Here is a 13083-nt window from a genome sequence, read left to right as displayed (position 1 = left end):
AATTTAAAATTTAAAAAAATGGATGAAAAACATCAAACAAAATCCTGATCTATTTTGTCTAATACATTTTCATCAGACATATTTTTGTTTGCAGGAACAATAAACAGCTTTGGTGCTGAGTAAGTTTCAAAAGAAGCTCAAACAAAAGAGTTTCTTATTGCTTGAATTGAGCACATAGTGATTGTATGGAAAAGAGTTTCTCTTTTGTCGGAGCAAAGTAAGTATGACACTCATTTTGCTTATGCTGGGGGAAAAAAAGGTTCCTTGCAACTCTGAAACACACCTCTGCAATTATTATCCCTTTATGTGCATCTTGACCCTAATTTTTTATATTTTCCATAAAAGGTAAAGTTTTTCAATTTTTATCTTATGTTTGATTTATTTCAACTGCATAGTGAAATAAATTAAACTATTTTTAAAGATCTGTACCCTTATCCAGAATTCAATAGAAAAAAAGGCCATGGACTAAAAACAAGCTATACATTTAATTTAAAACATACATTACATCATATGAGCTGTACTCACAATAATTACAGTTATACTGCTCATTCAATAATTGTTTTCACATATGAACATTCAGATTAGATTTTCGAGCTGAGCTATAGTGAGATAGTGTAAATTTGTAAGGTTTCTCACCCATGTGTGATCCCACGTGATCACTAATGTGATGCTTTTCGGCAGCGAGGTAATCACACATGCAGCATTTATAAGGTTTTTCACCTTTATGTGTTCACAAATGACCATCCAAGAGCAATTTTGTAGTTGTAGAATAAGTACACACTTGAAGGGTTTCTCCCCACTCATGGTTTTTAAGGGCAATTGATGCAGTGGAATGGCCTTCCAAAAACTGGCTTTGAATCAAGAAAAAGGTTGACCATGACCTGGAAAAAAGTTTGTGTTGACAATATTAATTGCATTTACATCCAGAAAGTGTTCATAATGCTTTAAGGTACAAGACATGTATTTATTCAAGAAGTACTACTTGAACTGAAGAACTAAGAAGAAATTATAGGCATTGAGAGGAAACTATACTATAGAAAATAAAATTCTAAGCAATGCTTTTCAATGAGATGATATCATCCTTTAACTTGGTAACCGACTATTCCAGTCTGATGAGTCCAGTGAGTCCAGAACAAAGACAAAACTGCAGTCTCTGAATGTCATAACCGGGCTGTCAGTATATTGCATGTAGTTCTGCTTCAGCCCTGGCTTTAGGATGGTAACTTACTGCTTCTGGACTTTCAGCACAAAAGCAAAAGTTAAAAAATTTACCTCCCCATTTACTTTTCATTATTTATATTTACACAGGTGCAAATTCATTTGCATCAATGTGAAACATTGAGGAAGGTATTTCAAATAATAATATTCTTATTCAATGATATAACATGAATAGCTAAAACTTCAATGTGGCAACCAGATTTTGAAAATCAAAATTCAACAAACTAAACAGTGAAAAATCTTGCACCATCCCTTAAAATCAATTAGTGTAGGAGCTAAAGGGAGTTGAGTATGCAAAATGTGAGAACTGCATTCTGTAAATTGTTTTGAACTCAGAAAAGCTTGCAGATTACGATTCTAGATGTAGCCAGGAAGCTTGTTGGTCCATTAATTTTTTATACCCCGCTTTCTTGGGTACTAAGTAATTGAAATGAGCAAACTCATCTGAACCATTTTAATGATTGTCCTAGTTATAATGTCCTGTTGTTTCTTAAAACTTAAGATATTTAAAGCTAGGTAGTTTAAAATAAAACAAAAAAATCAAAAATTAAAAGAATAATTTTTGTTGAAAAAAATTATTTAATACCAAAAATCAAATTTTTACATAGGTCTTCAAAAGCAAAATATAAAAATCAATCTTTTTTTTTTTTTTTTTGACAATCATTATTAATACATTTGCAAAGCGAAATGCAATTTAGTTGTAATTTTTTACAAGAACAAGCCTTTCTTTGACAGTTGGATGAATATTTACAGGGCTGATTCAACAATTCCGGTAATGGTCGTTTCGTCAGTTGCCGTGGGTCAATTTACCATTTCTTCTTTCATAGCCAAATAAGGTATATAGACTGTAGTAGTGTTTGGTCAGCATTTATCCAAACATATGTTTGTGCTGAAGCTCAATAAATGTAAATGTAAAGCATCTGATGAGCAAATTATTTTTAATAAATTTAAACAGAAACAAATACTTTGCGTAATTAATTTATGCCAAAGCTCATCAGCAGTTAATTTTTTTTCGAGAAAAGTTCTAATTCAGTTAATTGTTCAACACTAAGATCTGGATTTCCTAAATGTCGTAGAGCTTTTTATACAAAATACAATAATGCAACTTTTAAACCTTGTTTTTTGAACCCAATCTGCTGGTTGAATCACAGCCACTTAGAGAGTAATGCTGGCAGAATATGACAAATGTCATCGCCTAATGATGAGTTGCCAAATGACATCCTGAAATGAATTTCTTCATGTACAAACCGTCAAACCAGAGACCTAAACAACCAAGATGTGCTAGCTAATTCCAAAAACCAATTCCCAAGATGAAAACATCTGTATCAGCGCTAATAATTACAATATGGGTAGTTGTGATTTTTGCAGCATGAAATATATGACAAAACATTCTAGAATCAGCTTCTAAATGGTTGGAATAAATTCAGGTTCTTCAAAATATAAACAGCCTTGTAATTTAAAACATGTTGATGGATCATCAAATCCTCCACAAATATATAACACGCAATCTTGATTTATTTGTGCATATCTCGAAGCAGCAGTACAGAAAAATTGAATGAGCTGATTGAACTTATTTTCAGTGCTAGAAAAGAAATTATTGCAACTGCTTGGGACTTTTGTATTATGATTTGAAATTATAGCATTTTTAACTTTTCGACCCTTACTCCGTAAAGCTGACTCTAACATTTGATCGAAAGATCATCATAACTGTCAAATACTATGTCCACTCATTTTACATATTGCTGCAAGAAAAAATCTTGAATTCTTTTGAAGAATGCTTCAGCAAAGTCACCAAAGGTGTTGAAATTTTTTAATGGAATTCGATGAACAAGTGCCATGCCATCAACAATAAAAATTTTAGAATTTTGTAAGTTGAAAATCTCCATTCGAATGTTTGCACCGCACTTATAATGAATTTCAATTTTAAGAGCGAGTTCCGATTTTGGAGGTTTCCTATAAAATCCTTCTGCATCAAAAAGTTCACTTGCAGTAATCCAAAATTTCATGAGCTGCTAAAATTTGTGTGTCAAATCCTCGTTGATCAGCCAACATGAATGTTTTTTGAAAAAGACATATCTGTTGCATCTTGTAACTTTTTATTACACATAGTTTTTCTTCCTTTTTCATATGTGGTCATAAAGTTGTCAAATTAATTTTTTTAATAGGGTCGAATAACTTTATACTTTTTAGAATAAACCACTCTTTTTCATTTGTACTTAATGCAATTTCTCCATTTTCTACAATATTTAGCAAACATTGAGAAGAAGATTTCTCAGCAAGTTCACCAAGGTAAATATTTCGGAGCGCACAATATTTCACTATCATTGTAGGGATAGCAAGCAATAAAATATTTGATGATACTTTGAATATATTTTTTGTCTTTACTGATACTGGATTGCGTCATTCATTATGGTAATTAATGTCACTTGTAGAGTCTGCTTGTATTTCGATATATGAAGAAAAAGTCTCGTTTATGCTGTGTTTAAACGGATAAAGAAATAGCCATCTCTGCATTGCATCTTTTTTTTTTTTTTTTGTAATATCAATCAAACCTCCAGTACTTGCTGAAGATTGATTCTGAGACGGATCTAATGCTAAATTGGGACTTACTGCATTAAATCTACCTTACGTTCATTTGACGGACAGCATTCCTCTCTTCATATCATTTACAACTTCTAAAGGTAGTTTTATCATATCTTGTAAATGAAGAGTCAACCCACGAATGTAATTTGTGTGATTCATGGAGAAAAAGTAAGGTAACACTTGTTTAGTTGTTAACAAATTCAGTTCAAAATTATTACTCCTATCAGCCATAACTGAACCTAACGAAAGTTTAACCATTTCACAATAGTTGTTCAAATATTTAATTATTTTGTTTTCAGTGCTCTTGGTGCATAAAAAATTTAAAAAACTCATCAAAAAATCTGCAATTATTCTTTTACATTGATTATATTTTTCAATTAGGCCTGTATGATCTTTATCAACTGTATTCTCTCTCATTTCTTTGAAACAAGTATTTAGCAAATGGATCAATAATGATTGTCAAAATAAAAAAGATTTTTATATTTGGGGGGGGGGGGTGAAGACCTATGTAAAAATTTGAGTTTTGGTATTAAATAATTTTTTCAACAAAAATTATTCTTTTAATTTTTAAATTTTTTTGTTTTATTTTAAATTACCTAGCTTTAAATATCTTAATTGTAACCAGAACAATCACTAAAATGGTTCAGATGAGTTTGCTCAATTCATTTACTTTGTACCTAAAAGAGTGGGGTATAAAAAATTAATGGGCCTACAAGCCTTCTGGTAACATCCATAATCGTAATCTGCAAGTTTTTCTGAGTTCAAAACAATTCACAGAATGCGGTTTTCATATTTTGCATACTCAACTCCATACAGCGCCGGCTCTAAATGACAATGTATTAGTGGTGAAATGTAACCCCTGGAGGTGAATAATTTTGCTCTAGATTTCTGCACATGTAAAATTATAAAATTTTACTACTGAATTTATAGTTTAAAATCAGACCAGGAGCATATAGAATGCTTTTGCAATGTCACCTGAAAATTAGTCCATGTACTGAATGAAAACAGATTTTTGGATGGTACAATGTAATTAGGTAATAATTTTAGGGTATTTGTGACAGATTGTTTGCTATGAATTGACCCCTATAAGAGTTCACCTGTATTCCTCTTCTTCCAATCACCTTTAAAAGCCCTGTAAGAAGCAGTTAGTAGTTTACCGGAGCTGAGCTCCCACACTTCTTTTGAACTTGATGCAAATTTTAACATTTTAGGCAAAATTCATGCTATATAAACAAAAACAGCTTGTGGGAAATATAGAGCTCCTGCATTTCTTTCGGTAGAAATTAAGATCTGGTAAGAAGGTAATCTTTTTTCAGGTGCTCTACACCAACAAATTATTATATATATACATATATATATATATATATATATATATATTATATATATATATATATATATATATATATATATATATATATATATATATATATATATATTATATATATATATATATATATATATATATATATATATATATATATATATATATATATATATTCCACTTTCTCATTCTGAGTAGATTATCTAAGAATTAATGTTAACATTAGTTCTTAAAATAGCTGAAAGAAAGTATCAATCATACATTTTTTTTTTTTTAATTTAAAGGGATTACTGGCATTGAATTTAGAGATATTAGCACAAGTTTATTTTACCATGCAAGTGTAAAGACTTCTCTTAATAGAAAATTTGAAGCTAAAACATAGTACCAGAAAAAGCATGTTAATATGAGAAGAAATAAAAAATAAACTAACAACGACTATCATGGGCAGTCAAGTAACTTAAGTACTGAAACTGTTTCATGGGTATATACACAATGCCTTCCGCTGACATCCTTTTCAATAAAGAAAAGCATTACCAGGCCTGAAAAGAAAGACTAAATGGGCTTCGCACTGCAGCAATACAATTCCTTCTAGTCACTATTATGTCTTACATTACTGTCAGGATGGAGCTTTAATCAAAAAGCCATGTGGCTTCTTACAAACAGTAGTTTTCAGTCATACATGTGTTTTTGCTAAATATACTCGTGAAAAGAGTTATGAAAGTTTTGTTGCACAAAATTTTTTTTTTTCGACAATGATTTTTAAATCCTATTCCAAAAATACATCAATTCATGATCTCCTTCTTTAGTTTCAAAAATTCTAAAGCACAGTAAATATTAATGATAAATTTATTTGTGATTTGTGATTTTTTATTATATGACACTTTCAGATTTCATGCTCATTGTTTAAAAGTAATGAAATTATCAAATACAAAAATGATCACCTAATGTGCATTGAGTGATAACCAAGTCCATTTCTGGTGGCGAGAGGAGTACCTGTTGATATTTGATGCAGGCGGCATTATCTCTTAGGACAGGCATGTTCTGTCTTTTATTTGTATTGAAATTAAGTACCACTCATTTGGAAGATTTCTTCACTTCTTTTTTTTCTGACACCTGTACATAATTCTACAAGCCAGCAACACTGAATGTTCATTATTTGTGTTCAAATGATCTTTTTCCTGAATGAGTTCGCAAATGAACAGCGAGCTGTCCTTGTTCAGTTGCACAATAGTCACACATGGTACATTTGTAAGGTTTCTCACCAGTATGTGTTCGCACATGAGCCTTCAATCTGCTTTTTTGTGTAGAGCGATAATCACATAAGTTGCATTCATACGGTTTCTGACCAGTATGTATTCGCTCATGAGCAGTCAGATTGCCTTTTTGTCTGGTACAGTAGTCACACATGGAACACTTAAACGGCTTTTCTCCACTATGTGTAAGTTCATGGATGCGAAGGGTATCTCTTCTTTTAAACTGTTTTCCACAAGTGAAGCAATAAAACTGTCTTCCACTAACTTGGTTGAATTCAGAATAGTGTTGATCCAATCCTGTAAAATATTTTACTTATATCACAAAAAATTACAAACATTTAAATTCAAGCCCAAGCAGAAAAAAAAAAAAAATCAATTACATACAACTGTCATAACAATAAATTAGTTGTAAAAAGAACACAACAGTATCAAAAATATAGAAAGATCTTTATTTTCTTCTAGCAACATTTGTTAAACAAGCATGCATTTGGAAGCACAAGCATTGTGATTTGTAAGAAGCACCGGAAAAATCATTAAAAAGTGAAAAAAGAATAGTAAAATAGAAATAATACATATCAAACACAAAAAAATACCCTTATAAAACCATTCAGTACTTTTAGCTGTTAAAATGAATAATTGAATTTAAAATACAATAAGAAAGCAATGATTGTGAAACATAGCATGTTTTTACAGACTGAATGTGATAGGTGTTTTATGTTTACTGAATGAGCAAAGCTGCCATTAAGTAAACACAAAAGACAGAAGTAATAATTTAATCAGTATTATAAAAGCTAGTTTACAAAACAGCATCAAAGTCAAAGAATATAATTGCATGGTTAAATCTCTGGGGAGCGAGGGTACTGGAGGGGAAAAGCATTTTTAAGAACCTTTGGGAAATTTAAACTAATTAATACATGCAGTAAAAATTCAATGTTACATATACATTATGGTGGTTCAAAGTATGAAGGAAAAAAAAAGGTAAAATACTTATTTCTACATTGTTGCCCCTGTTCCCCAAACGAAAATAATTTACCAAACCAAAATTCGGGTTAATTATTATATGTTTAGGGGTCAAAGTTTTATCGCTCGTTCGTAAAAGTTCATCCTTTACAGGTCACTTAAAACAAATCAATTATTTGTTATAATAAGCTTACTACAATTATTAAAAGACTACAAAATCAACTGTCAAGGTATGACAGGTGAAGATTGCTTCTTTTCTTTTACATTTTAACAAAGCAATTGCCTGTTTGGCGATATTTTGATAGTTAAAATTTTAACCCTAACTCCAGAAGATTAACCCTAAACTCCAGTAGATAGCGATCATAGGTGAAAGCTTTTTTTGTTTATTCATTTCCCTGAAATGACAGTCTTACCATTAAAGCAGTTAAGTTACCGGTGTCGAGTTCAGCCTTGTCAGAATAAATCCTTTCCCTGCATGTCAAATATTACCGAAAAATATTTTCAAAGTCTGTCATGGTGCAAGTTTCATTGTTGAAACACGCGCGTTACTCGATCATCAGCTATTATATTTTTTAAAGATTTCAACCTTCTTCTATTTATTCTACGGCATTGAGAAAAAATTTCATCCCCAAGAAGGTGACACTAAATCTTGGTAACCGAGAAAATGTTGTTTGCAACAATAGCATTTCAGAAACTTGAATTAAGACTTTTGTAAATGTTAAATGCCTTGTCCACTGTATCCCTGCACCTAATTTTATCATTAAATGTATCTTTCATCAAAATATAAGCATTATAGTAAAAAACTCCACTCTCTCCATACTAAATCAGCATCTTTTAGTGCTAAATCTTTGAGACCCTTAAAAATTGACCAATTTATCTGATTTTTTAAATTAACTCTAGAATATCATAAAGAAGGGTAGGTTAGTGGAGAATAAGATTTCTAAAATTTTTGCTTTTGGAACACCCTCATATACATTTTAAAATGATTTTAGAAGCTTAAATCATCTATACAGGGTGAGGGGAAAATGTGAAGCCAAATTTTGAGGGAGGTTAAAGGAGGTTAACAAGTAAGAACCATAGAGAAACATATGGTCACAAAAGCAACGCTAACACATTCCTTGCACACAAAGCTAGAAACTGATGGCTGCAAAACAGGTCATCAATAACAATAAATTATTACATAAACACGATTTTACACAGCATTTTAGCTTTTAAGGAAAGTTTTAAGCAATTGTTGAAATTTTCAGCCTGCAGTGATATTAGATGCAATGTAATGACAAGTCATTATGACAAACTTTCATCAAATGCTGCGTTGTTGTTTCGATGCCTGTATTAAATCTGCAGGCTACACATTTCAATAACTGCTTCAAAATTTCCTTAAATACTAAAATGTAGCATAGAAATATGTTTATGTTATGATACAACATTATTTGTGATCTGTTTCGCATCTGTCAGTTTCGGGCATTATGCAGCATTGCATTTGCAATCAAATCATACGTTCCCTTAATTCTTGTTTATATTTGTTCCTACAAACCAGCTTAGAAAATAAGCGGCATCGCATCACAGTTAGCGATTCAAAATGTATGGAAGACTATCATTAATTGCATGGAAATTTTGTGATCCAAAAAAAAAACTGAATATTTTTGAAATGTGAATGAGAAAACTACTTCTTGATGCAGTGTACTTGACGCAACATATTTGATGATTTTAGATGACTATTTTTAGTAATAAACATAGAGCAAATGATTTTAATTTTTTAATAGTATAAATATAATTTTTTGAAATTTTCATACCCTAAATATTCCTGTATTTGTTGAACCACCCATTTGCACCAGTTCTTCCATTTTGTGAAACATAAGTGATAAAAAATTGTAACTGAAGTCGTTGTTGAAAACATTCTAAATGCATACATTAAATATTACATTTCTTAAAATTTGTTTGTTTTCTTGCTGAAAATGTAACTAAGCAAGTGTTGTAAAACTGCTCCCCAATTTCACAGAACTGCTCCTCAGAACAAAATACTTATTTTTCCACCCTGTTTCTAAGCCTTTTCAAAATTTGGCAACACATTTTCTGATTTTTCTCTATTGTTATAAAAGAGAGTCCACAGAAAATTTCTTTACTGATTTCAAAATATAGTGAAGCACTGCTTATATGTTTTTGAAGGGACTGTATGAAAAATGCGTACAAATGAAAAAACGTATAAAAGGTATAGGTTAATTATGTGTATTAGAATACACATTAGATACACTCTGCAAGGACAAATTCAAAAAATGTATAACTGATAATAACGTATAAAAGAAAAACATATAAACGGTGCTACACTGTATAATACTTCATACATGGTTGGGAAAATGACACTAATAAAACAGTTTATTCACTTAGGAAAAAAATTAACATTATATTTGATTATTCTTTGAACACTTGTCATAAAAATATTAAATTAACATTAAAAAAATTGGAGGAAGAAACATCGTTACTACTGAATAAAATATTAATGAAAAAATATCACTATCAAACTTTGCATTTTAAACAACACATACATAAGTTAAAACTATGCTGGTCCAAGGGTGCTTTGACGATAGTTGAAGGCTAATCCAACAGACCTTTTAAGCCATATTGCTGATCCTAGTATGTACAGAGACATACACACGTTTGGAATGCACAGGCAAATACTACATCCTGGGGATGTAGTAGTTGCAAAAACTTTTTTAAAGTTCAAATATTGGGGGGGGGGGCACACCAAAAACAAAAGCTAATTATAAATAAAATCATTATTTCTCAAAAAAATAACAAAATAGTAAAATATCAGTCAAGATCATCCATAATGTGCCGCATCATGTGCAATTTCAATGATTTGTGATGAGAAGCTGTATAAAAACATTTTCTGCATTTATAAGGCTTTTCCCCAGTATGAGTCCTTAAGTGGTCCATTAAGTTAGCTCTTCGATTCGACTTGTAACTGCAAACATCACAAGCATAAGGCTTTTCTCCGGTGTGAATCCTCTGATGCCTTTTCAAATATTCTCGGCGTTTAAAACTCCGGCTACATTGGTTGCAACAATAGATGCCATCATCATCTGGGGTTGTGAATTCACCGGCATCGCATCTAAATTGTATCTCCAGGCATGCATTTATCGCATCATAGGGATTTGAACAACCTGCATAAGTTTCAAGAAACATGACTCAAAACAGAATAAAAAAAAACTCAAGCGTAGCTAAAATAAGAGCATAGATATGTTAACTAGAAGTGTTATCCTAATAAGTCAAATAAATTCTAAGAAATAACTTGTAAACTAGCATTTCATCTGAGCAGAGTTTATTGTAGAGCTGATTTATTTATATGTGTGACAAGTACAGGACCAGGGCTAGTATTTCGTCCACTTTTTTATAAAGAGTCTGTGACTGAAAGAAATCGGACGAAATAGACGAAACTGGACAGAATGAAAATCCATCGGTTATCCATATATTTAATGCACAAAATTGTTTCTATGCAATATGCAAGAGAATTATTACATAATTCAGTTAAATTTATAATTTTTGGAACATTTATTAATAGCAAAATATTTTTTAATAATTCATATAATTAAAATAAAATGATTTTATACTAACCAATATCTAATAAATATAAAGAAACTGTTAATTACATTTAGGTATGACTAATTTTTTACCGTAGAAATAATCAAATTTAACAAAATGAAATAGTTGAACATAGCTGCATTATAATATTACTGCATAGTATGTACTAGAAAAAAGAAAAGGTTCGTGATTTAAAATATTTGAAAATAAATAAATAACATTAAAAAAATTATTAATTGAAAACAAATAATCACATTAGTTTTTATGAATCACAATGCAGTCCAATGCAATGTAAAAACAATAAATATCTGTATCATTACATTTTTTAATTGATGCTTGACTTTACTTAACTCTCTTACCAATACTCCTTTATTCCTTCTTATAGCATTGCCATAAAAGGGAAGGGTGTTTGCCACGGAGTCGAGTTGGGTTGCTTTTGTAGAAGTTTTGCAAGGGTATTCCAACTGAAATCCATGCTGCAATAACGCATCCCTCTTTTCACTGAACTACCCAAAATGAAGTAGACAATGCTAAGGTCAAGTTTCAACTTATCAGAGCCATATTAAAACATCTTTTTTCTCAACACCAGCTTGTTAATTCATTTTATCACTTTGGTTTCAGACTCAAAACTCAGAATGCCCCTCCCCCACAAAGAGCAAGAGCTCTCCCCCCCAACCCCCCCTCAGAACAGCCCCCTAAAAATTTCAATGTTGCAGCCCTACTCCCTGACTCCCCTCCCCCCCCCCCAGTTGGGCCCACCTGCAAAACTTGATGCCTTTTTGTCTCTCATTTATAATTTTTAAAATGCATGGACAATGGAACTGCTAGATGGACAGATGAAGATGTTAATATTTACAGCAAATGCACCTCACTTATCAATTGTTATTCAATGACCATTAACAATATCAATAATTTATATCTTATAAACATCTTAACATAAAATAGCTTCTATTTCTTCCCCCATTTCTCATTTTCACTTTAATGTTTTAAAAGTATCACATAAAATTGTGTACATACTAATGTATGTGTGTTATTTAGATTTACAAAATGTTTCTTAAATGAAAAGAATCAACAGACTTATTTATAACTGTTATGCTCGGAATTTTTAATCAAGGAATTTTAACCTGCAGAAAAAAGAGAACAAAATGATGTTTCGTTTTGGGTAGTTTTTTTCTGATGTGGATTTGGAATTTTCCATTTTTCTGATATAGAAAACACTAGACAAGGACAACCCTGTACATGACACTTGAAACTTTAAACAAACAGGGACTTCAAGCATCTTTTTAACTAGAGACGTACCGAGTACTCAGTAACTACTCGGTACTCGGAAAAATTCTGATCAGATACTCGGCCAATACCGAGTAGTTGCAAAAAATTGAATATTGTCCAAGACAGATACTAAAATTTATAAAAAAAAAGAGCAAGCATTATATTCTGCAATCATTTACAATTAAAATTTATAAGTCAAATTTAAATTTTGAGAATAATGAAGTTTGTAATGCTTCAACGGAATAAATCTTTATTTTAATGTCCCTAAAGTTAATAAAACTTATTTATTAAAAATTACGCAAAAAAGGTAAGTATAGAAAATATGGAATTTTTATACTAAAAATGGATTTTTGCTACAAACAAAAATTAGTTATAAAAAATGTAAAAATATCTTTGCTTAAAAAATAAAAGGAAATAAAACAACCTTAAAAGCACAGTGCAGGAACTCTGCAGACACGTGTTTTGGCATTACAAGGAGTTCCTTTTTCAATGCACAAAATGGGGGCTTGTAGATTTAAAGGCAGCCGACAAAAGTCGGATTTTTTTGTTGAATGTCTTTACATTCTTTAGCTCACATGTTATGCACTGAAAAAGATGTCCCTTGTACCCGGGGGGGGGGGGGGGGGGCAGAAACACGAGTCTGGAGTGCTCCTGCACATTTGTTTTATCTGCTGTTAAAAATTATTTATGTTTGGCGAACTAGAACTATAATTTATTGGTATACAATGAAACCCCTCCTAATGGACACCCCTCTTATGCGGACAATTTTTAATTCCCCAGTTCCAATGCAAATAACAATATTAAACCCCTGTCCTGCGGGCACCTCTATATTGAAGACAAAAAAATTTGTCCTGTTAGCGTCTGCATTAGAGGGATTTTACTATAATTTGTTTTAATTCC

The 13083-nt window shown here is 31.3% G+C and overlaps 1 protein-coding gene across 1 annotated transcript in view; it reads right to left on the bottom strand.

Moving 5' to 3' along the window:
- Nucleotides 1–697, bottom strand: part of LOC129234327 (zinc finger protein 84-like) — a 6515-nt gene extending 5818 nt beyond the window's left edge. Inside the window, exon 1 of the mRNA XM_054868320.1 lies at nucleotides 637–697. Coding sequence (XP_054724295.1) covers nucleotides 637–697 — 61 coding nt within the window. The remainder of the gene's footprint in view (nucleotides 1–636) is intronic.
- Nucleotides 698–13083: the final 12386 nt, after the last annotated feature.

Source organism: Uloborus diversus, chromosome 1 (genome assembly GCF_026930045.1).
Source record: "Uloborus diversus isolate 005 chromosome 1, Udiv.v.3.1, whole genome shotgun sequence".
NCBI lineage: Eukaryota > Metazoa > Arthropoda > Arachnida > Araneae > Uloboridae > Uloborus > Uloborus diversus.
The sequence above is the reverse complement of the archived record's forward strand: the minus strand, read 5'-3'. Positions and strand labels throughout refer to the sequence as shown.